Source organism: Eschscholzia californica, unplaced genomic scaffold, assembly GCF_041429995.1.
Source record: "Eschscholzia californica isolate CP2 unplaced genomic scaffold, dmEscCali1.0.p SCAF_3, whole genome shotgun sequence".
Lineage (NCBI taxonomy): Eukaryota > Viridiplantae > Streptophyta > Magnoliopsida > Ranunculales > Papaveraceae > Eschscholzia > Eschscholzia californica.
The window spans coordinates 39,497,102-39,521,517 of record NW_028238420.1 but is presented as its reverse complement, the minus strand read 5'-3'; the positions used below and the strand labels follow the sequence as shown (position 1 = coordinate 39,521,517).

General features: G+C 36.0%; 3 protein-coding genes across 4 annotated transcripts; all 3 read right to left on the bottom strand.

Annotated features, from left to right (window-relative positions):
- Positions 1–8,416: 8,416 nt before the first annotated feature.
- Positions 8,417–10,292, bottom strand: LOC147550189 (protein NUCLEAR FUSION DEFECTIVE 4-like). Its single transcript, XM_086670384.1, has one exon. The coding sequence runs from the start codon at positions 10,290–10,292 to the stop codon at positions 8,499–8,501; it is 1,794 nt and encodes a 597-aa protein (XP_086526510.1). The 3' UTR covers positions 8,417–8,498.
- Positions 8,417–15,925, bottom strand: ACR10 (ACT-like superfamily protein). 2 transcript variants are annotated; one of them, XM_086670385.1, is made up of 7 exons: positions 15,301–15,925; positions 14,983–15,201; positions 14,694–14,799; positions 13,333–13,669; positions 12,904–13,188; positions 12,448–12,582; positions 8,417–10,318 (listed from the first exon to the last, which is right to left on the bottom strand). In XM_086670385.1, the coding sequence occupies exons 1-6, from the start codon at positions 15,452–15,454 to the stop codon at positions 12,448–12,450; spliced, it is 1,236 nt and encodes a 411-aa protein (XP_086526511.1). In that variant the 5' UTR covers positions 15,455–15,925; the 3' UTR covers positions 8,417–10,318. The 2 variants fall into 2 exon arrangements, with proteins under 2 accessions (XP_086526511.1, XP_086526512.1); XM_086670386.1 differs by lacking the exon at positions 8,417–10,318 and having other exon boundaries at positions 12,170–12,582; positions 12,872–13,188.
- Positions 15,926–20,780: 4,855 nt separating this feature from the next.
- On the bottom strand, positions 20,781–22,995 carry LOC147550187 (dual specificity phosphatase Cdc25-like). The gene is made up of 3 exons (XM_086672390.1): positions 22,785–22,995; positions 22,535–22,673; positions 20,781–21,149 (listed from the first exon to the last, which is right to left on the bottom strand). Exons 1-3 carry the CDS (start codon positions 22,868–22,870, stop codon positions 20,976–20,978), a joined length of 399 nt encoding a protein of 132 aa, XP_086528516.1. The 5' UTR covers positions 22,871–22,995; the 3' UTR covers positions 20,781–20,975.
- Positions 22,996–24,416: the final 1,421 nt, after the last annotated feature.

Genomic DNA, 24,416 nt, shown 5'->3' with positions numbered 1-24,416 from the left:
AATGTACGGACAACGAAAGAACTGTACGGACACTTCAGAAACTAAGCATTAGACAAGAAGGATGAACAAGAGCATAAAATCTCATAAAAAAGAGTTTCATCATCAACAGTTACCTGGATTTATAGGAGAAGAAGATGGTGATTCGAACAAGTTGATGGCTGAAGCAGAGTCTAGAAACGAACAAGTTGATGGCTGGAGAAGATAACTCGATATGATGAATGAAGAAGAGGGTTTGTATCTCGGTTTGTGTCTGTAGGTGATGACTGAACGAAGATGATGAAAATATTAGAGAGAGAAAGGTGAAAACGAAGATGATGATCGAAGAGATGATGACTGTAGAGAGATGAAGGTGGAAAATAGGGTTTGTGTTTCGGTTTAGGTAGAGAGATAAAGTGAAGCAGATTTTGGAGAGAGAAAGTGAATCAGATTTTTGAGAGAGAAAGATATGATTTGTTAGGAGTTGTTGGATATATATAGGAGGGCAAAAGAGGGTTTAGAAGAAAATGAGAAATCTTAGAGATACGAGTTGGGCCCGGATTGAACATTGGGATGTGTATTTGGGTTTGATTTCAAATATTAGTTGATTTTTGGGTTTTTGGTGGGTTAATAATCCCTATTGGGTTTTTTTTTTGTATTTGGGCCCAAAATTTGGGCCTTTCATCAAAATTTTCGAGAGATAAAGGGTGTGAGCTAGGAGGTTTAGTCTTCCACCTTCTAGATCATGAGTTCGAACCACACTAACAACACACTATTGGTTGGACATCAGAAACTAAAAAATAAACAAATCAATTTCTGGACTAAAAAAAGATTGTGCACTAAATTAAATTAACATAGTTTTTATGCGCAAAGGGACCATTTAAAGGGTAAAAGAGACATTTAGAGTGGAGTAGTTCTTTTGATGCAACAATTTTTTTATCTAATGTTATTTTGCAACGGTACTCTTTTTAACTCTCATTGCATTGTAAAGGTTCCTAGGTTTTCGTAACATTAGAGAGGGAGACTAAGATATCGAGGTCTACACAAAATGTCTCCTAGTGATAATTGATTCATAGGTGTAACGAGAGGTTGAAATATTTTAAACTAGCGGTTAGAAACAAAAAAAACTTTGCAATTTATATTGTGAAGCTAAAAATCAATAATAATTGTTTATTTTTGAGTTTGAACCATCACAAATAATTTTCTTAAAGTTTCTAATTTCTCAAAATTTCTTAGTTTTGGTTGGGAAAATTCTAAGTTCCCATTTATTGAAATGAACTTTTTTTTAGTACTATTATTCTTCTTGGTTCTTGGGTTTTTCTTTTGCATTTGTTTGTCTTTCTTTTCTCCTCTCTTCTTCTTTTCCTCATCTTCCAATAATGGTGGATTATTCACTCTCTTTTGATCCATCCCATAATTAAGGTCCATATTAAGCCCAAAATACAACAGCCCATTACCATTGGAGCAATCAAGACTCAAATATCTCAATCTCTTAATAACAGTCCAATGGTCAATAATAATGTAACAGTTCATTAAATAACCTAACAAGTTACAAAACCAATTTCAAACTCCAATTTAACTTTTAGATCAAAGCAATTACTATAGGTTAGAACTTAGAACAGTTTCAAATCTATATTTGTATATAAAACTAGTATAAATCTTCTCTTTGGTACTGCAAGTCATATTTGAATAGCAAATTAAGATCATAAAAATAGAGATGTATAACATTAGATCTTTAAGCTTCTCTCAAGTGGTGATGGTGGTGGTACCACTATTATTCCTAACCACATTAGAACCAACCACCCTCGTCTCAGCCTCCATCCCTAAACCCAAAACATCGATCGAAGAAACCAAACAGGTAAATGCCGGGGTGTCTGTGGATTGGTTTCGTGAAGTAGACTTGACAGCACTACGGCCTCAGTTCGTAAAATGTGTTGGAAAATGTCGTCCGGAATGCAAAGTGTCTGACGGGAGGGTGATTGATGGTGAGGGTTGTGTAAATTGCTTGTACGGATGTGTACAGCTTTGTGACGTACCTTCGCAATGGTTTGGGTTGCTCCTACCTCGACAATATCAGAGTTCTCCTACATATGCCCCGGCCCCTTCCAGAGTTGGTGATGCATATTCTGTGGCCTCATCGTTGCCTATATTCTGTCTTGATCATCACAAACATTAAACCTAGGGGAACTAGTACCTCTACAAGAGATTGAAATAAGTAATAGACAAAGAAATGAATTTGATTGAAGCAACCACTCTTGCCTTTAAGTTTCACTTTCCACCTCAGGAACTACTCCTAGATTTTTGTTAGCTAGTTGGTGATTTTATTTTTTATCATGTTATTTGTAGTAACGGTAACTTAAAGCGTCTAAATACTTGTTTTTCCGCCAAGAAAGGAAAGAACATAATTCTAATGGTTAACGGTCTATCCTAGTCTTTTTATGGTGTACACGCATATCCCACTTCTTGGCTATATACTTTTTGTTGGTACGTTGTCGAAAAATTGTTACACAAGTGTTTTTCTATTGAAAATATGGAAGTTTTCATTACCATAACAAGTAAACCTAAAGATCAAGATATTGGAGAAATAATATCATTAGCTTGAAAATTATTGAAGAAACAACAAACGATAATGGAATTTAAATCCTACGGCTGTAAATCATTGTTCAATCCGCTTAAATTCATTGGAACATCTTTGGACGAAGCAGTATACCGAGTTTCTTCTGCTTGGCAATGACTTATGCCGCTTCCACCTCTCTGAACTTCTTATATAAATATGTATGTGTGTGTAGTGTGTGTTTGTATACCTTGGTAGAACTTAATAGTCCTCATAGCCAAAACAAGAGAATGAAGCGGCTGACTATGATAGAAACATATTCTTAGCTTTGATTTCCTATACAGGTCAGTTCTTTTCCTGTTTCCCTTTTAAGTCCTTTGATACTTGCTTGTTCTAATGCTTCTTTTGTAAACATGGGTTATGTTCATGCAAGGCCCATTGCCCAATTGTCATGAACAAGGCCCATTAGTATTCCTATACAATAAGACCATGCATAGACTCCTCTCTTTAACCGTCTCTCTCTCTCTAAAACTTCTCCGATCTGCGTTTGCTCTTCCGGCGAAGGGTCATCCCTTCGCCGGATCCCTCTTTTTTCATTGTTTGTTAGTCTTCCTCCATTAATAGGGCCTCTCTTCTGCAGCCTTCTTCCACTATATTCCATCAATCGATTAGGGTCTCTCTTAACGTCATGAAGTTTTGATCGGAACTTTGTAGTAATGGTTTTGCTTCAAATTTTTGGGGACAGAAGAATTGGTTTTGCTTCAAATTTAGGGACAGAAGAACTGGATTTGCTTCAAATTTTTAGTTTAGATTTACCTAGTTATAAGGGATTAATTCAAGGTTTTGTCGATCTTTTAACCTATGGTTCATCTTAGAAAAATGAGTCCTTGATTAGAAAGTAGATGATATTTGAAGATCCAAAAGTATTGATTATATAAATCCATCTTTAATCTTTTGTTCACATCTTGATAGAAGAGTTATTCGTTGAAGGAATTCTTCAACCACGATGATGTTGTTAGTTAAATCATCTTCTTTTTTATGTTCTTTATGAAGCAGAGATTGATTTCCTTCTGGAATCAATGATCAAGTTCATTCGTTCAGTCATGATTGGAATCTGGAGAGAACTGAGTTGATGCTGATGAACGGATTGGTGTGGTTGTGTGGTATGTGGCATTGAGTAATGGCGGTTTTCCTTCCCGGCGATGGCAGCGGTTTTCCAGCGATAGAATCGGCTTTCCGATGACGGCGGCGATGGGGCAGTGGGGGGTTGCTTTGGCGGCGTTTCCTCTGTGGTGGTGGTTCTCCGAGAGATGGCGGCGGCTCTCCGGCGATGGAGACGGTATTCCGTGATGAAAAAAGTTTTCTCCGGTGACGAATACGGTTTTTCCGGTGAAGACTAGGGTGGTTATTTTAGTACTAGTATTGTATTAACGGTCTTTAGTCTTTTCATTCGCGACCTTTAGGGTCTTTTCATTCGCGACCTTTAGGGTCTTTTCATCCGTGATCTTTAGGATCCTTTCATTTTTCGACCTTTACGGTTATTTTATTGAGTCTGTCTAGTCCAATTTCTTTCTCTTCATGAGGCACTTTGCATTTAAAGGTATGTAACTCTCATGAAGTTTTCAGAGGAGAGAAATAAGAATTCATCCATGTAAACATTGTGATTTAATCACTTATTAATGGAAATTGTTCCCTTGGTTTTAAAAAAAAAAAGATCATGCATAGACTTGTTGGGTTAAAGGTTTGTTGGGCTCATAAAACTCATTCATATATTGAATCTATGGACACTAACTATGGGTTGACAACAAGATGAATCTATAAGCATGAGGTGTGTTATCTTGTGTCTTGGCACTTAATGGTCTTGTTGTTTGACACATAAGGGACACTTGTCTTGTGTCTTGACAACTAATGGTCTTGTTGCTTGACACATAAGGGACACTTGTCTTGTGTCTTGACAACTAATGATCTTGTTGCTTGACACATAAGGGACACATGTCACCCATGTAGTAACTTGTACAAGCTCTATGATAGATTGGAGACTTGTACTAGTATAAATAGAGATGGAGTATAAGATGAAGCTATGCTCTTGCTCATTAACTCAAGCTAGTCTCTCCATCACTAGTGCCTGAAGAATAAAAGAGAAAAGAGTATACAAGTTCATCTTCTAGAAAGTAAGGAGTCAAACTTATTGAAGTAAGGAGCTTATATTGGTTATAGTAAGAAGTTTTTTTCTAATCTCTACAATGGAGAAAGGTATGTAACTATTTCATGTTAATAATTACTTAATGTGCATATTTCCATATTGATTTTGTGACAAATATGAGTCCCTAATTTCTTGTGTGTTCATGAGAAAATTTTGATTTACTAATTTGTCTCATAAACACTACTAATTGAATGCATAACATGTGGTATCAGAGCTATGGGTGTGGATTTCATGTTTGTTCAAAATCGTTTTGGCAAATTATCGGATTTTAATCTATGTTTTGTTGCCATATTGAAAATATATTTGGAGAAAACTATATGAGTTGATTTGAAACAAAAAAATCCTTTTGTATTATAGAACTCATTTAGTCTCATAAAAATCTTTTATGTATTAGTGTAAAGTTAGTAAAAACCATAATTGAATTTTTGGTTTTGATTTAAGAAAAACCTTTTTTCATGTGTTTTTATCGCCTTATGAATTTGCGATACGAAACTAGTCAAGGGTTAATTTTAGAACTTGTAAGGAGACAATATTAAAGTTTATTATGTTGGCTAATTAAAGTTTGTTATAGTCAAATAATTGAAGTATATGTAAATTATCTTCTATCAAAGTTTTAAATGAAAGTTTGACATAAGATTAAAAGTTTAACCATGATATGTATAATTAGTGAAAAAAGGTTGCCAAAGTGACTTTAGAACTAATCCCACATATCTAAGAAGGTTAATTAAGGTTCAAACTTATGTCGAATAATTTGAATTAAACTACTTCAGGTAACGTGTAATTTTTTCAAACAAGAATTATAAGTTGATTGAGTACTATTGTTAATGCTTTGTACCATCTAATCAATTTGGTTCTATTGCCCAAAGGTGATGAATCCTTTTGTAGTTAGATGATACATTAATAGATTCATTTATGTATGGTATTTAAATGATGAATGGTATGGTATATATATATATATATATATATATATATATATATATATATATATATATATATATATATATATATATATATTAAATTAGACCCAGAGGATAAATTTTGATATAGTTAACTTGCTTATAGTATATTGTTTAAATGTTTGCAGTATCTGTACTGATATCCCTACATTCGCAAGTTGCGTCTGTTCCTTTACTCACTGGTTTAATTATTATTTTTCCTAACAGTATACTCGGTTTATTCTGCTTGGCAATGACTTCTTACATTAAAGACATACGACCCAAGTGACATTGCCATTATATTAGTCCTCTGATTGTCTATCTTTATTTGGTCATCTCCTATAGGCACTACAATCCTGCTTTTGTATTTAGACGACATCATATCGATTGGTTCCTTTAGTTCTCTAATTCAAACTCTGATTTTAGCTCTCCCAGATACATTTGCCAAGTAAGACTTGGTATTCTCTATTATTTCCTATGGATTGAACCTTCTTATGCATCTAATAACTCTTCATTGATGCTCACCCAAAACAAGTATGCATATGACCTCTTACACGAATGGGTGTTGCACATTCATTCATCCGCGTTTGATCTCCTGCAGTTCTCACAAACAATCCGGTACTGATTCGAAGTCGTCTTTCAGAGGCTGAATATCGATCCATATGGTGTATATGGAGTGTTACTTTACATTTTAAGTTTAACTCATAACAGGAGGATAATTTCAAGTCTATCTTTTCCTGTTATAGTTTAGAGATTTCAGGCTCCATATTGAGATGAATATGTTGATTCTCTCTTATCTGCAAACTCAAAACCTCGATTGAAGAACCCGAACAGATAAATGAAGAACCAGGGTGTCGGACGATTGGTTTCACGGGTAGACTTGACAGCACTATGGCCCCAGTTCAAAAGATGTCGTCCAGAGTACGCAGTATCTTATATTAGTTGAACAATGATTAAATGGTAAGAGTTGCGAAAATTTCTTGTGTGGATGTGCAAAGCTTTGCGAAGTAGGCAATGGTTTGGGTTGCTCCTACCTCGGTATATCGGAATTCTCTTATGCCCTGGAGCCGGCGAGAGTTCCTGATGCATATTTTTGTGGCCTCATTGTTGCCCCCAATAATTTCTCTAGCCTCTACAAGATACTAAAAGAAGTAATAAACAAAGCTGTGAATTTGATTTAAGCAATCATGCCTCTATGTTGAAATTTGCACTTTATGGCACTACTAGTAGATTATTGTTTTACCATTTCGTTTCATTATCTTCTTATTTGTAGTAGACGTAACTTGAAATGTCCAAATATATTGTTTTTGTTAGTTGCCTATTCTATACGAGTACTTTTTGTTGATCGAAAAAAAATATTTTGTCGCTCTTAAATTGTTTTCTTATTGAGAATTTGAAGTTCTCATGACCAAAACAAGTAAACTTAAAGATGAAGTTACAAAAATTCACGATTCTTTCATCCAGACACACCAATATATTAGTCTTTTTTCTTGAATCTTTCTTTTGCATTTGTTTTTCTTACTTTTCTCGTCTCTTCTTCCTTTTCTTCATCTTCCAATAATGGTGGGTTACTTGAGTAAAATACCATTAACCACAATTCACTCTCTTTCGATCCATCCCATAATTAAGCCCAAAATACAGCAGCCCATTAAGATTCGAGCAATCAAGACTCACATATCTCAATCTCTTAATAACAGTCCAATTGTCAATAATAATGTAATAGTTCATTAAAAAACATAACAAGTTACAAAACCAAATTCAAACTCCAATTTAACTTTTAGATCAAAGCAATTACTATAGGTTAGAACAGTTTCATATCTATATTTGTCTATAAAAGTAGTATGAATCTTCTTTAAAAGCAATTAAGATCATAAAAATAGAGATGTATAACATTAGATCCTTAAGCTTCTTTCAAGTGGTGATGGTGGTGGTACCACTATTATTCCTAAACACATTAGAACCAACTACCCTCATCTCAGCCTCCTCCATCCCTAAACCCGAAACCTCGATCAAAGAACCCGAACAGGTAAATCCAGAATCAGGGGTGTCTGTCGATTGGTTTCGCGGGGTAGACTTGACAGGACTGCGGCCTAAGTTCGTAAAATGTGTTGGAAAATGTCGTCCGGAATGCAGAGTATCTGACGGGAGGGTGATTAATGGTGAGGGTTGTGTAAATTGCTTGTACGGATGTGTACACCTTTGCGACGTACCTTGGCAATGGTTCGGGTTGCTCCTACCTCGACAATATCAGAGTTCTCCTACATATGCCCCAGCCCCTTCCAGAGTTGGTAATGCATATTCTGTGGCCTCATCCTTGCCTATTTTGTGTCTTGATCAACACAAACATTAAATCTAGGGGAACTAGTACCTCCACAAGAGATTGAAATAAGTAATAGACAAAGAAATTAGTTTGATTGGTGCAACCAATCTTGCCTCTCAGTTGAACTTTCCACCTCAGAGACTACTCTTAGATTTTTGTTAGCTAGTTGGTGATTTTATTTTGTTATCATCTTATTTGTAGTAACCCTAACTTAAAGCTTCTAAATACTTAGTTTTTCGTCAAGAAAGAAAAGAACGTAATTCTAATGGTTAACGGTCTACCCTAGTTTTTTATGGTGTGCACACATATCCTGTTTCTTGGCTATTTACTTTTTGTTGGTACATTGTCGGAAAAATGTTCCACATAGTTTTTCTATCGAAAGTTTTAAGTTTTCATAATCATAACAAGTAAACCTAAAGATGAAGAAGTTACTGAAATAATATCATTATTGCAAGTTACTGAAGAAACAATGAATGAAAATAAAAATTTATCGAATCTTACAGCCGCAAATCATTGATCGGACGTCTTACATTCATTTGATACATCTTTAGACAAAGCAGTATTTCGAGTTTCCTCTGTCTTGGCAATGGTTTCCTCCCCTTCTACCTCTCCGAACTTCTTATATATATCACCTTGGTAGAACTTATATGTCCTCATAGCCAAAACAAGAGAACTTAGCAGTCCAATAAAAGTCGAAGCGGCGAGTATAATAAAACATAATCTATAACACTGAGTTCCTATACAAGTTAGTTCCTGTCCTATCTCTCTTTTAAGTCCTTTGACACTTAGTTGTCTCAATGCTTCTTTATCATAGAGTTTTCCTGCAATTCTTACATTAAACACATAAGATCCAAGTGACATTGCCATTATACTCCAATTACACAATGTTGAGAAGTATTTGAGCCCAAATATTTCAGATATGATGGTGTAGTTCATTGCTACTTGTGCTCCGTAAGAGAACCCGATGATCACCGAAGAAATATACAAGGAGCCCATAAATGGGAAGGCGATAAGTATATGACCGATACATGAGAAGAAAAGGAAGATTGTCATAACAAGTGTTCTTGGGAATCGACATTTAGTGACTAGCCATTCAGAGGCGAAACCGATACCAACTCGTCCGAAAAAGTTCCAAATACTTATAAGTGATAACGATGAGCTAATGGCAAGATTTGGGTAGCCTTGAGATTCACCTATTTGACCCAAGTTATCGATTGCTGTGAGACTAGTACCAAGTCCCGTAAAAGTCATAATGAGGAGTAAGAACATATCGATGCTCATTATCGCTTGTAAGATCGTGTAGTCTTCGCCTCTCTTTGGGGGATTGAAGACATCAGAAAAGCAACCAGAAGTTTCGGGTTTTTTACATTCAACTACCTCTGTTGTGGGCAATGGCGAAGATATCGATCCTGTAACTGGTGGTCTACTACTACTATCAACTACTATCGTTGTTGGGTACTTAAGCGCTTGGGTTTTCTGATTCCAAATCGAAAGCTCTTCTTTAATTGAAACTGCCAATGGAAGAAAGAGCAAGAAACAGACAGAAGTTGCAGAAACTACGTATCCTCCATGAGAGAATGTCTTATGTTTCTGAGTTATGGTAATAGCCATTATGAATAAAGCTAAGACAACCGATATTAAGAGATAGCTGTGAAGGGCTCTTTGATCATTTGGCCTTCGAACGGCTTTAATCTCCCGTATCGTGTAGACGAACAAGATCAAAGCAACAACAGGGAGCCATGAAATAAGAAGGATTAGAGATTTAGAATCATTACCATATATGGCTAAGTAGAGTTGAGTCATGATAGCTCCACTAAGACCACAACAACCCTTTAACAACCCGATTAATACTCCTCGACCTATTAGGAAGTTCTTCACACAAGTAGTTAGAACAATTGTATTAGCAAAGTTTTGTGAATTAGCACCAATGGAAATGAATAAACACATTTGCCAAATTCGGGGTTTGGGTATTCGACTAGTAACTGCTAGCCATAAACTGAAGTAACCTGCAAAGTTCATGGATGCACCAACAAGAAGTGAAAACCAAGCAGGAGTTATCTCCGCGAGTAAACCAGAAAGAATACCAACTGTAGTTCCAAGATCCTTGAAGAAACCAAGTAAATTAAGGGTTGTTTGATCATACCCGAGAGACTTTTTAATGTCTTTTGAGTAGATCCCGAATACGTATGTTGAACCAGAACCTGCCATTATAATGAACGAGGCGAATAACATGAACCATCTTCCTGTGATTAGTTGTGCTGTAAAACGGATAATCTTAGTCGAATCACCACCTTCCTCCACCATTACTTCCTTTTTTCTTCTTGAATAGTCTAAAAGAAGATTAAGATGAAGAGTTGATGAAGAATGATACAATGTGAATCTTTAATGGAACTATGCTTTAAGTCAACTGTTTAAGCTTCTGACAACTATTTGGGGGGGTGTTTTAAAATTAACATAGATTGATGGGCAAGACTTTAATATATAAATATTTAATTTATACACAAATCTTCAAAATAATGCCATGGTTGTGTTGCTTGTGCATTGGGAGCAGTTACAGTTGTATATTCTAAAGTTCACATTGTTTTGTCTTGTGAAACATTTCATGTAATTTCCACTCTGAGAAAGTACAACCATGGAATCAAATTGAAGTTTCTTTGGATTGTCAACTCTCTCTCTCTCTCTCTCTCTCTCTCTCTCTCTCTCTCTCTCTCTCTCTCTCTCTCTCTCTCTCTCTCTCTCTCTCTCTCTCTCTCTCATGCAACTGAATTAAGAAGAGAATCTAATAAGATCTAAGTTGTGCATAAAATAGTAGCCTTGAGTTTTCAATTTTAAATTTGAAGTTGTCTTGAATAAAATACAAGAAAGGAATCTGGGACATATCAAATAATAAATTTATGTGGTTCATGTGAATACTTTTGACTCTAATTGAGTGTACCTAAATACTGCCTGCCTTCTTGGTTGTTTCTTCACAAATTTTCTGCAACTTGAAAGGCTCTCCTTTATTATTTCTTATTATGTTAACAAACATCATTGAAATTGGAGATGATATATTACAGACTCCATCCCTTTAATCTATTTACTACTACAAGAGAGATGAAATGTGATACTCATTTTGGAAGAGCGCGTCCCGAACTTGGACACTAGGTTCAAGCTAAACCACGAACCTGGACACTAGGTTCAAGCTAAACCTTAATAAATGTCGAGTCCTTTTGGGTTGACTCGTGGAACCAGGAACACAACACCGTACCTCGTGGGCTTGGGCCTGGGTGTCTCAGCGGGGACAATATCGATAACTGTTTTTTTTTTTTTTTGAGAAATCGACTACGATTTGCGTTAGTCGTTACAAGGCATTGATACATCATGAAGATGTGATAAGCACGATAACCGCCTAATTTAAACTATTAATGAAAGAGACCTAAAGCCCAACAACATGAAACAGGCTTAAAGCCCGACAAATTTATTACATTAAATTACTATATTTATTGCCTAAATTGCATGGGATAAATCTTGATGGCAAACTGCTTCCACCGAGACTCGATCCCACGACCTCATGGGTTTAAGAGGGGGTGTCTAACCACTGCACTCCTTGGTAGACTCCCTTGCTTAGGTGGTCAATAAGACAAAGGGTATTTTAGTCTTTTCACACTGACAAAGACTAAAATGCTTCTTGTCTATTAGGGAGGTGTACCAAGGAGTGCACGAGAGAGTCCCTGTATCCGCATATCAACTTCCAGTAGTTAAACGGAGAGTGAGGATGAAGTACATTTCATATTCTTAAAGCATCTCCAATGCAACACTTAAACTCTAAATCTTACAGTGTCACATAAGATTTTTTTTAGAATTTTTCTTTAAAATCCATCTCCAATGCAAAACTCAACATGAATCTCTAAAGTGATGTGTCAAGATTTATTTTAGAGATCCTTAAGAGGACACTCTAAATTTAGAGTGTCCTCTTGAGATTCTATAAGTGCCACATAAACAAATCTATTAGTTTTAAACTAAAATATAGGTTTTTAGAGTTTCTCTTGAGTGTTGCATTGGAGATGGTTTTGAAATAGAGTGTCTCTAAATGGCCAAATAGGAAAGAGACCATTTAGAGATCCATTCTTCACACTTGATACATAGGATTTTTAGAGTTTTTCTTGAGTCTTGCATTGGAGATGCTCTTATCTAGCCAATAATGATCTTTAGAATCATTCAATAAATAAATTAAGCATTTACAGACAGACATGACTTTCATCTCCTTGTTACAAGGAATTCTAAGAAACCTACATTTTTCTCCTCATCTTAGTTACCATTTTCTTTCTTCTCTTCTACTACCAAGTAAAATATGGATCTTATGATTCAAGTTTACTACCTGACTAGAAATTCTTCTCTATCAATTTTAAAGACACTGTATTGTGCAGTGGATTTGAACCGAAAAAAACGTGTCAGCTTTATGCAGAGTGTAGTAGTATACCTACTCCCAACCCATCAACATCTTCCTGACTTCCCCTTCAATCTTCTGGCTCGATAAAGAAAACCCGTCCCCTTCAAGAAGGACTCTATAAACTTCCCATTCTCGATCACTAATTATGCGCCTTCCAATCTCAGCCTGAAAATGGAATCAACTAATTTTGATTAGGGTAGGAGATAGTAGTTGGAGTATTAGTCTAAGGTAGTATTCTTTTAGTGTCTGAACTTAACTCGTCTAAGGTCTGACTTATCTAAATCTGGACTGTTTGGGTCCGACTTGTTTCGGTTAGGAGCACAATAGTCACTTCAGGTTATTTTATGACTCGCTCAGATGGAACAAAAATCAGCTTAAATGAGCCATTCAGACGAGTCAGACGCACAAGTCAGATTTCATTACTCAAATTGAAATAATAAAAAAACACCACCACCTCAGTTCAAGCATAGAAAGATCAAATAGTACCGAGAAAATGCAAACATTGAGCATTTTGAGAGCGAGAGTGATGTCGTAGAAAACAAGAGGGCGCCCCTTGCCTGATAACTCAACAGGGTTAGCAACCAGAAGCTCAGTGTCAGGACCTCGAGTCAGCATTGTGACTCTGAGAGGATGGCTGAGCTCCATGCGCAAGCGAGAGCACAATGAGGTCTGTTTGTTTGGGTCGACAACCTTCTTACCATCTGATTGCACTGTAAATAAGTCGACTTCACACTTTTTTCCTTCTTTCGTGAAAAATCGTCCATAAGAAATCTGATCAAAACAGTTGAACAAAAAAGAATCACTTCTCCAACTAAGAGATTCTTCATCAGGTTGGTTTCTTAACATATATATACGGTTTTACAGATAGAAAGCAATATAATCAAACAATACTAATTTTTTATTATTAGTATATACCTGGATGTTATAATCCTTTAAAGTTCTCATAATGTCATAGAGTAGGCCTTTGTGATCTAGACAATGGATTTGGATGAGTGTATGAGCAGGGCTGAGAGAATTGTCCACCGTGACAGAGACACTATTTTGATCCGAAGAGCCACTTGATTGTTCGCTCGGCAACTCTAAGCTGAACATCTCTTCTGCGAGTACAGGAGGAAGAAAAGAGTTCCCTTGCGAACAAGTAGCCATCTCCGAACCAGCTAATTCGATATCACAACTTATCATTACATCCCCTAAAACCGCTTTCAAATGCTCATATGTATCCTTTCGTCTGTTATTTGTACGAAGAAGCTCCCTGATAAAAAAACCACAAGAATCAACATATACAAGTTTCGGTAAATAAATGAATCAATATAAGAACATCAAAGGTACACATATCATATGAATTTGAAAGATGTAACAATTTGTCACTGTCGGTGCATGAATTAAGAGGGTTTAGAAGTCTTAGAACGGACTTACTTCAGATGAAATGAACTACTATATGATGACGAGGTCACCTCCAACCGGAAATCAACTCCTATCTGACTCAACCCTATTCGTGTACGTGTGAAAACAGACCCACAAAAAAAAATTACAAAGGGGAATCTCATGACCAAAACTATAATACTCCATTTAGGGGTCTCTCTACTTATTGCTAATTGGCTTTGAGTTAGTAGCCCACAAAGTGGACATGGTATAGAGGTAGGCCCACGGCGGTAGGTCAAACGGTCACATGTGTTCCATGTAACCCAGAACAAAAGATACATACATGTCAGATCGAATTGGGCCATAGGTGAAGGGACGTGCAAGAATTGTCCTACACTGACAAACTAGGCCCACACATAGTAGGCCCATTGGTGACATGTGTTCTACGTCACCCAACAGAAAGTATACATGTTAGACTCGAAAAGGCCATCATAAGTGAGGGGCCGTTCTAAAATTGTCTTACATTGACAAAGGAAGTACCGTAACCTAGAACTATTGAACGATCGAATGGATGCCTACAAACTTAACAGTACAATGCATTCTAAATCAGAAAATATTTGAACGATCAACATAGATCATGCAGAACCCCAGACCTCTAAATTATACGTCAAGATGAATCTTCTTCTTCTCACAATAAACTCAAAAGCATCACCTCTTTGGAGATACTTATCTTCAAACAAATTGACTTGGTATAATTTGACCTTCACATTTTACTTTAAGAACTTGTCTTTTGGGGGAAATTAGATGTTATATTAATCAAACACCTAACATTTACTTCAAATCCCATAAGAAGATTCAAATATGGAAAAATTATTAAGAACAACCAAAAGATTAAGCAAAAAATAATTTAGAACCTGGTGTCTGTAATGAAGAACAAATCCATCACTCTCCCATCTGGGGTAGTAGATACCTTCACCCTCTTTATTATAAGCTCAAGTTCATAAAGAACCTCTGTCACATCTGCCATAATTCCCCCCAAGATATTAGAATTCCATATCATAATTCTATAAACCCAAATTTCAGTTTTTCCTAAAGAATAGATAAAAACCCTAAAACCCAAGAATCAAATCTCACCTAATGAGCAAAAAGGGAGAAGAATTACAAAATTGAGATCAAAATGAAGAAGAACGAAGGGGATCTTACCATGCAAAAGACCTCTTCGATCATTACAACATAACTTCAATAAGAAAACATCAGGAGGGTTTGGGTGTTGAGTTTCAGCCCTAAAATAAGAAATTTCAGAAGCTGAAGAACATGATGGAGATGCTTCAATCAATCTCTTCTTCAATAAATTCCACTTTGTTTTTGGTTTCCCAACTACCCAAAACACTATATAACACCACTTCCCATCCGTAGAAACATCTTCAAGAATCAAGAATCAAGAATCAAGATAGAGAAAGTTATTGATATTGATGAAAAGAACATTAAAGAAAAGAGAGTGATGATTTAATAAGGGGTTACCTCCTTTAATGATGCTCAAACCAAACAACAAGATAATACGGCAAAGATCACAACCCAAACCAGTTTTATCTGGACAATTTACAGTAATAACGTTTGGTTCTCCTGCTTTATCTGATTCTCTAATAAGTACTATATCATCTGAAGGTATACCCATTTCTTATTTCTTCTCAAATCTTAAGATGATCAAATCACTATTATTTCTTACTGATTCTCTCTCTCTCTTTCTCTCTCTCTTAACTTGTAGTAGTACTAACTAGTTATTGCTTTTAATTGGTCAATGAAAGTTGTAAAATAAGTGAAGTAGAATCAAAGTAAAGAAATACTAGTTTTCCCTTTTTCTTTAATCTTTCGGATGTGAGTCCACATCAAAGAACCACTCAGATAGTAGGTGGGGGTTTCCTCTGCTTTTCTTCTCTCTTCTTCTTCTGGTTTTCAACTTCTCTCTGTCTACTGTTTTGGAAGAAAGAGATCAAAATGAAGAATGAGATATTAACCTAAATTAACAAGGAAGGGCTTCAACTCATTATTCCAATACTAGTGAAATTTGTTACTACAAATTCAAAGAATTTTTACTTGTTAGGTGCAGATTCTTACCGGTAGGTGTGGATGAAGATTCGAAGATTTCAAAAGGAATATACGTTTTATTTTATTTTATGGTATCTTTGATACAATATTTGAAAATTATCAAGGTTAATGCTAGGGGGCATCCAGTTTTAGTTGTGGGCATGTAGAATTTGAGTGGGTTTGATCCAATTAGAAAAAATTTAGGCTAGAGGACCACTTTTGGGAATTCTTCCGCTAAAAAGACACGATATCTTTTTTTTTTGTCTTTAGAGGCCAACTATATTTTCAAAATAAGTTTCACTCCCAAAATTTGAAATGAGTCTAACGTCAAATTACTAAATTACCCTAACTATTCTTTTATATTTCATCGTAAACCTATTGGAACAGAGAAAAAGAGAGCCACGAACTGAGATTTTTCGAGTGAAGACTTTGGCGGTTTTATTGATTTGTTGTTCGAGAAACTAATGGACGATCTATTGCTCCATTCAAAAGAAAATCAAATTGTTTAAGTTTTTTTTGTTGAATGTATTGAGAATTTTATTTTTATTTTCTTGATTTCCGGTTGCAACCCACTTAGCCCAATTGCGAAAAATTTGTTATGTTTCTGATTTCCACTTCTTAATTGCAATCAGTTGCAAATGTTGTTTTATGCTGTTGATTTCAAGTTGTAAATTGCAAACTAGTTGCAAATTAATGTTATGTTCCTGCTTTCTCGTTGTAAGTCATTGTAATTTTTTGTTTAACAAAACATCACGTGCAGCCTTTTTTTGCAGAAAAAAAAAATTAGAAAAAATTGTAAATCATTGCAAATACTATGCAAACCACTGCCAAACAGTTCGGAAAATGTAACAAACAATTCAGATAAAATTAATCGATCAATTTCAGAGTAAACATATTAGTGTATAATTCCTCATGTTTCATTATTTGAAGATTAAAAGTGTATTGTGGTCATTGTTGAAGTTTCAAGATCTTTTATTTTCTTTTCGAGTGTTGAAGAAACTGAATCCTACGATTTTTTTAGAAAGTGGATGAGTAAGTGTTTCTTTTAAAGATTAAGAGGTGTTGCAGCTATAAATTAGATCGACCTTGCTTCGTTATTTATCTTAATCAATTGATTGATATGAATTTCAACAAAAAAAATTAGGATTTCAAATATTGAAATCATACGATTTTTTATAAAGAGCAAACGAAGAGTAAAAAAAGATAAGTATGATTTTTAGGGAGGGGAAGATCAAGGGCATTTTCATCGTCTCTATTTTTTTCTTTCTTTCGCTATTGGGAGAAAAATGTAAAGAATGATGATGATGATGATGACGACGATGACGATGACGATGATGGGCGTTGATGGTGGTGGTGGAAGAGAATAACGAGAGATGAATAAGAGATTAAAAATAAAATAGAAACGGATGAAGTAGGTGTCAGTCGTCTATCAATGACTATTTTCGTCAAGCACGGAAGAAGAAAGAGATATAAGGAAATATTCTGGAAATAATGGGTGAAAAAGGAAAGAAATTGGACTATCAAGTTTGTTTAACAAAATTATGATCTTGGGGCCCAATTAGAACGTTGGATAAATATAGGAACCGAATTTTCCAGTTGGTTACAGACTGGGGTCCAACTGGAATTAACTTATTTAGAACACAAAAGTCACATGTTTGTTTATTAATCTTAATCTTCACTTCATCATCACCATCACACTTTTTCGATTTTTGTCCTATTTTTCTCTGTTTCGAAACAGAGAAAAAAAAGAGTCTGCAAAGAAAGAGAAGCGAGGGGAAAGAGTAAGTCTGCAAAGAAAGAGAAACGAGAGGAAAGAAGGAAAAAAAAAAAGATAACAACGGAGTTGGTCCAAGGTGGTGCTGTGGTGGTAATGATGCAGATGAAGATGAGGGGTGAAAAACAAACATTTAATTTCAGGTTCTTAAAATAATTTGATCTCTATTGACCCAGGTTTTCGTGCCCCCAAAGAAAACTAGATGCCCCCAAAGAAAACTAGATGCCCCAAAAATTAAGTTATTTCAATATCTCGTGAAAAATTAGATGAATGTCTCTGGTATCTCGTATTTAATCACGCGTCATCAACTTACGAACACGTGCTTGTGGATGTACCAAATATCATGCCATTCTATTGGAAGATGTATGGCTTAATTTTAATTTGACCCCAAATTTTGACTAATTGGAAATTTTGCTCATATATCTATTCCACATTTCAATTTAGCCCTAGACCATGTCAAATGTAACAGTAAAATATTTCTTTCTTTTTTTGCACCCCTATATTAAAAGTATTTCTTTCCATTTTCTTTTTTAGTTTTCTTATTCGTCGTAGGGGTTATCGGCAAATGTCGGTGGACGTTACTTGCCGATGACCTTGAACATAACTTTTTTTTTGTGTCAATTTCTTCTTCTTCCTTTTACACCACCAGTATTGTTCATCTCTCTCTCTCTCCTTCATTCTCTTCTTATTAAGGCTTCAAGACTAAATAAAATCTTCTGATTGAAGCTTTTGTTGAAATTCAAAATCAAACAAAAAAACTGAAGCTTCACGGTAGAACAAAATCCTCAACATGGTGTTTACAACTCTTCGTTTCATTAAGGTTAGTACGAGAAGAAAAAACGGGGGGGGGGGGGGGGGGGGGGGGGGGGGGGTAGATTAGAGTTCCCTTGACTTTTTTGCATTTGGTGGGTTTTCGTCATATCGAGAGAAAAATTCTTTATATTTCTTTCTAATTTGAGGAAAGATAAGGGATTTTGTTCGATCATGGACAACTATACCGGAATTTATAGTGAACTAAACACACACAATTTATTCTTGGGATATTTTCTTTATAATGAGTATTAGAAGAATCTCATCATTCCTCAGGAGAATTAGAGAGAGAGAGATGGTGGCAATTATTGTGGTGCTGGTAATCGCGGTGGTAACGTGAAAAAAGTTATGTTGAAAGTCGTCTTTGATAGTCATGGGCCCTCTCGACAACCCTTCTGACGATTAAGAAATAAGAGAAATGATAGGTAGAGAAAGATTTTGAAACGAGGTAAAAAAGAAAAATAATTTTGTGAGTTGAGTTTAACTATTGAAAATATATTCTTTGAGAGCAAATTAGAATGTTGGACAAATATGTAAGCTAAACTTTCTAGTTGGTCATAAATTGAGGGGCAAATTGATATTAACCCAAGATTCTCACCTAACCCTTGGTAGCCAATCCTAGAATAACTGTCAGCAGGCGCCCACGTGCAAAATTGCTGGTTGCTTTATCACGTGACACATCTAAGGCCCCCCCGTGATTTATCTCGACCAATCTGTTGACAGTCAAACGAATCTACGACTAGAAACGTTTTTTATTTGCAAATCACTACTTAATTAAGATCTCAGGATCTAGTATCTGGAATCCCCCTTGAGGATAGGAATGGGTTTCAATTACAGTTCGACCTCTCATCTGTGACCAACTCAACAACGTGGTCTCTACATTTCACCACTCGGACTTCACCTCAAAATTATATTTTTGTTAGTCAAACTTAATAGTCAATGTTTTATTATTTTATTTATTTTTCTATAAGTATTTTTGCATTTTCTTCCATAAATTGGAAACGTGTCGACGACAGGTGATTAACCATTTTGCCCACCTTCACAAAAGAAAACCATCTGTCTTTTTCCGCATTTCTTTCACCACCACCACTTTTTTCTATTGTTTTTCCTCTTTACTTTCTCCCCCTCTTTTTCTGTAAGATTGGAATTTTTCATCATGTAAATGTCTCTAGGAAACCCCAATGACGTATTCATCTTCATGAAACCCAATGAGGCTTCACTTTCCCTTTATGGGTTAAAAGCAGATGAACATTTCAGGAGTTCATGAAACCCCAAATTATGGGTTTCCATGTACTCCATGTAGAGTTCAAATATTTGATTATGAAATCCCAGTGGCCAATGGGGTTTCTTAAACAGGTAGAGAGAAAAGTAAAGAGAGAAAACATCAAAGAGGTGGTTGTGATGTAAGGAGAAGTGAAGAAAATAGAGACAAATTTATTGATATTTTTATTGTTGGACGTCTCCACCAGATGGTTGGTCCATCGTCCAACAAGGACAAGATTCCGAACAAGAAGGATGAAAGACAAGAAGAAAGTCCTTTTGAAAGAATTGGAAAAAAAGAAAAAGTAAATATTGACGGTTAAATTTGACTAATAGGTATAAAGAAAAGGTTAATTTAGAATGCTAAACAAATATGGAGACCTACTTGAAATTAACATATCAAATTTTCTATGAAACCCTCCATGTGTGTAAGTTGTAGAATTAGGGTGTGCATACAAAACTTCTCGAATTTGCGACATCAGAGGTGTGACTGGGATTGTGATGGCCTGGTTTCTAGCCCAACTCGCAAGCCCACTTCTCATGTGAGGCGTGTATATGTGTATTGGAAGGTCTACTGTCTTTTTTTTGTTGGAAAGAATTAATATATGATATATCAACCGCGTAAAATACTATTACAATAAAGGTGCGACAACATCTGAAGGACCGCAGTCTAGAGATGATCTCCAGATTTTTTGTTAGAACGTCGTAATAATGCTTTGTAAACTTAAACTTGATGGATGTGATTGCTGTTTGCATATTTCTTGAAATTGACTGATGGTATGTTTGGATTGTCCGCGGATGTCTTTCGACAATAAGATGTTGAATATTTTGAGATTAAGCCCACTGATACCGAGGTAAATGACTTCCGCTTTACAATCTCAAGTTCTGAGAGTCAAGGCTTTAGCAATGATGAACATAGGTTCATGATTGTGTAATATGAGGCCTCAGCCAATGTCTTCAGATAAGTTGGAAAGTCTACTTAGCACATATCCTAAGCTTGGAAATCCATATTACTAGGTGCACGGGAAATAGGGTCAAAGGATCTCGAACATAAAGAGAATAGTCTCACATAGACAAATTAAGCCTTATATTAAAAATATATCATTCCATTAATGTCAATTAGTTTTGAGTGGAAATCTACAAAAAAGTAGTAAAATGAACATTCTTATAGAAGTATGAATCAAGAAAAAAGACGAATGACGACCCCCATGGCAATAGCTCAAGACTGTTTTTTTTTCTTTTGAAGTAGTCAAGCTAGTAACTTCTACTAGTGTTCACCTTTGCAGGGAGTGTCAGTGCAACGACAAACAGGTTTTCCTGAAGCTTCCCATCCGTTGAAGCCACGCTCCAAAACCATGACATCCTTTATACCTGCTGCATCTTCTCCCTTCATGCCTTCAAGATATTCCACTAATTTACGCGCACAAGATGGACCTCTAACCTACAAAATCATAAGCACACCCGGTTAGTGATGCATTAACGTTTTCAAAACCATCTCTTATATTAAAAAAATGGTTACAAACTTTAGTTCAATTGAAATATCAAAAGTCTTAACATACTTGATAATATCTAGCTATAAGGCCACTAACGAAGGCAATGGCTCAACAATTTGTAAGAATATAATGTGGGTGTGGTTTTGGGCCCTCTTATCCTCGTGTGGTCTTGAGCCTCTCTCACTCCAAAAGCTAGCTCAAGAAGGCGAGGCTTTCCCTCACACTTATAAAGTGACCACCACTCCTCTCACAGCCAGTGTGGGACTAACTCGAACATTCAATAAGGGAATTTAATAAAGATAAGGACATTGGTTGTGATGGGAGTCTATATCAAATTGCCATGGGAATTTATCATAATTTCTTTTAAGACGAATTGGAGATATAAAGGGATACATGTCTCACTTGACAAACCTACTTCCCCGTCTCACTTGACAAACCTACTTCCCCCAAAAAATTCCATATCCATAATAGAATAAGGATGAGAAAGAATCTACGGTAATAACCATGGCTCCTCTGGAGTGCCTAACCTAGACCTTGCCCCGTAGAAGTCTAATAAGACTTAAATCGTGTTCCCTATCTAAAATAAAGTATATAGTATATACACATAACACATACATATAATTCTACAACTACACACAAAAGCATAACATTTTCTTGGTTGGAAAAGACCAACTTATGATTCCTATTTTCCCAAATTGGGTAACAGGTACAAATCCATAATTGACTATAACATAAGTTCAACTGTGTTTACGAGAATAGTCCCACATGGAGAAAGAAAATGTGGCAACCTAGGGCATCATCTCTCTCCAGTCACTGCCAAATGGTTTTGATAGTGTCCACAAACTTAATACTATTTTACGTATATTCAGCAATTCCGGATAAACTGTTCTGGTCCCAACATTCATTCACATTAGCAATTTTGATGGGTAAAGTTAAGAAAATATAACATTGATCTCAAGTCCATATCTTTTTTGGATTCAAGGAAGAATCAAGTATTCAAGTTCATGTTGTTTATTCAAGCAGATTTATGGGTATTGTTATTTGCAGAGAAATTGGTCCATTTAGGGTTTATCTCGACCCAAATTGAGAAAATGAATCAGCATAACATCATTATTAGATTTAGGGACGGATTAGGAGGACTTCATTTCTATCAAATTTCATTGTTGGATCATCCAATACATGAAATTGAATTTAATCCCAATTAAATAGAACTTCAAAAGCAAAATAACAAAGAATTTCCAGAAACCCAGATCGAGAAACCCAAAAAAAACCAAAACCCATAAATCAGAAATTCAAAGGACATGAATTTTTGAAGGAGGTGAAAGAAAGAGACCTGGCTTAGGGCACAATGAAAGACAAGGGTATCTTTCCCTTTAACTTGATGAATGAGGTTAGGGATTTTGTCAATGAAAGTGCCGCTGGCATAATGAAGAGAACCAGCTATATGTGCATCGTAACTTCTCTCATTGTCTCTGTAGAAGAAGAAATCCAACAAAAGAAGTAACTTTCTATTCTCTGATTTTGAACTTCCATTCGAGGAAATGAATTAGAAATTAGAGAGGGAAAGAGAGAGATGGTTGAACCTGACATCGACAATAGCTATGTTATTAGGTTTTCGTTTGAGAGAGAGGAGTTGAGAGCCAGTGATGTAGGAGATACTTCGAGCCATTGTTTTCTCTCTTCAACCAAGACCTTTTTCCTTCTTGGTGAGAGAATGATGGATGACTTCAATATGAAGGCGAATGAGCCATGAGAGTGAGCACCCCACATTGATGGTCTCAAGAGGGGGCTCACAAGTAGAGAAATTTTACCGGGAGATTTTATAGGGCTCTCATTTTTGTTAAAAGGCCCCCTCAATGATAATTTACCAAGTAAAATGGTTCATGGGGAGGCCTATCCATCCTCCCGTGACTCCCGTTGGTCTTTCCCCCGTCCTTTCGCCTGATGTGCCGACATATCACCTGAGCATACTTAGACCATTTTCTCTCCATTTATTCCAGATTCAAATGAATATGTCGCCACATCAGGTGGAGAGACGGAAGAAAGACCAAATGAGGAATAAATAGAATTATATTTTCAACACAAGAAGTCTTGAAGGCATCCCATGATATCTTTATAGGCGTCTTACTTGCATAACTTGCATAACTTGCACATGAACCACTTAAAACTTGGCAATATAGTGTAGCCCAACCACTAATGTGTTACACCTATAGAATTACTTTTTAACACAACAACATCTTCAATATTTAAACTTTTACGAAAAGTTTAAATATCCTTAGGTTTGTTAAAAATTGAACGACACCATTTTACTAACATAGTCTAAAACACTATTAGTAGAATATATTGTCATCAATAGTAGTATTATAACTAGGGCTGGGAAAACGGTCTGGGATCCTGGGGTCCGGCCCGGACCGTAAGAGCCTGCTGTCCGTAGCCAACCCGAGCCGGGCTAACCCGGGCCGATGAATCGGGGTTAATGGGCCGGGACTCGGACATAACTTCAAATCCGAGTCCCGGCCCGTTATACCCGTCCGTTACCCGAGCCCGATAGAGTCTGTCCGCTACCCGAGCCCGGGAACCCGCGATCCGTGTGAAATTCTTTAGATCCAACGGCTAAGATAGGGCGTCTCTTCTCAGTCGTTGGATCTAACCTACTTTTCTTTTTACCTATTATAAAAGGATCCAAGAACAGAAAACCCTAAGAAAAACCTAACGCCTCTCTCTCTGCCTCTCTCTCGGCCTCTTTCTCTCCCTCTCTCTCCACCTCTTTCTCTCCCTCTCTCTCCGCCTCTTTCTCTGTAACTTTACTTTCTTCTTTGTTTATTTGATTATCATCAATTATCATCAAGCAATCAATCATTTCTTTCATTTGAACTAACATGGAAATCAGAGAGAGAAAGATCGTGAAAGGGCTCAAGCTAGAAACGACGGCAAGAAAGGGAAAGATGATGGCTTGACTCGTGAACAACGTCGAGAAAGGTTTACTTGATTTATCAAACTTTGATTTGATATTTGATTTGGGGTTTTTTTTTCTTATTAGGGTTTGATTTTGTTTTCTTATTAGGGTTTGATTTGTTGTAACTTGGTTAGTAATATATTTTATTTCTTATTAGGGTTTATTATTTGATTTGTTTTCTTATTAGGGTTTAAATGTGATGTAATTTTTTATAGATCTGGAAATGGTTTGTATTTTGCAATGTTTTACTGTTTTTTTA

Excerpts from the sequence above, each read along its gene's own strand:
- LOC147550189 (XM_086670384.1), bottom strand. The coding sequence starts at position 10,292 with ATGGTGGAGGAAGGTGGTGATTCGACTAAGATTATCCGTTTTACAGCA.
- ACR10 (XM_086670385.1), bottom strand. The coding sequence starts at position 15,454 with ATGGGTATACCTTCAGATGATATAGTACTTATTAGAGAATCAGATAAA. Across the intron at positions 13,189-13,332 it reads TAAAGGATTATAACATCCAG|ATTTCTTATGGACGATTTTT; the intron begins GTATATACTAAT and ends TGTTTTGATCAG. Across the intron at positions 12,583-12,903 it reads TCAATGTTTGCATTTTCTCG|GCTGAGATTGGAAGGCGCAT; the intron begins GTACTATTTGAT and ends TTCCATTTTCAG.
- LOC147550187 (XM_086672390.1), bottom strand. The coding sequence starts at position 22,870 with ATGGCTCGAAGTATCTCCTACATCACTGGCTCTCAACTCCTCTCTCTC. Across the intron at positions 22,674-22,784 it reads ATAGCTATTGTCGATGTCAG|AGACAATGAGAGAAGTTACG; the intron begins GTTCAACCATCT and ends CTTCTTCTACAG. Across the intron at positions 21,150-22,534 it reads TTCATTGTGCCCTAAGCCAG|GTTAGAGGTCCATCTTGTGC; the intron begins GTCTCTTTCTTT and ends ATGATTTTGTAG.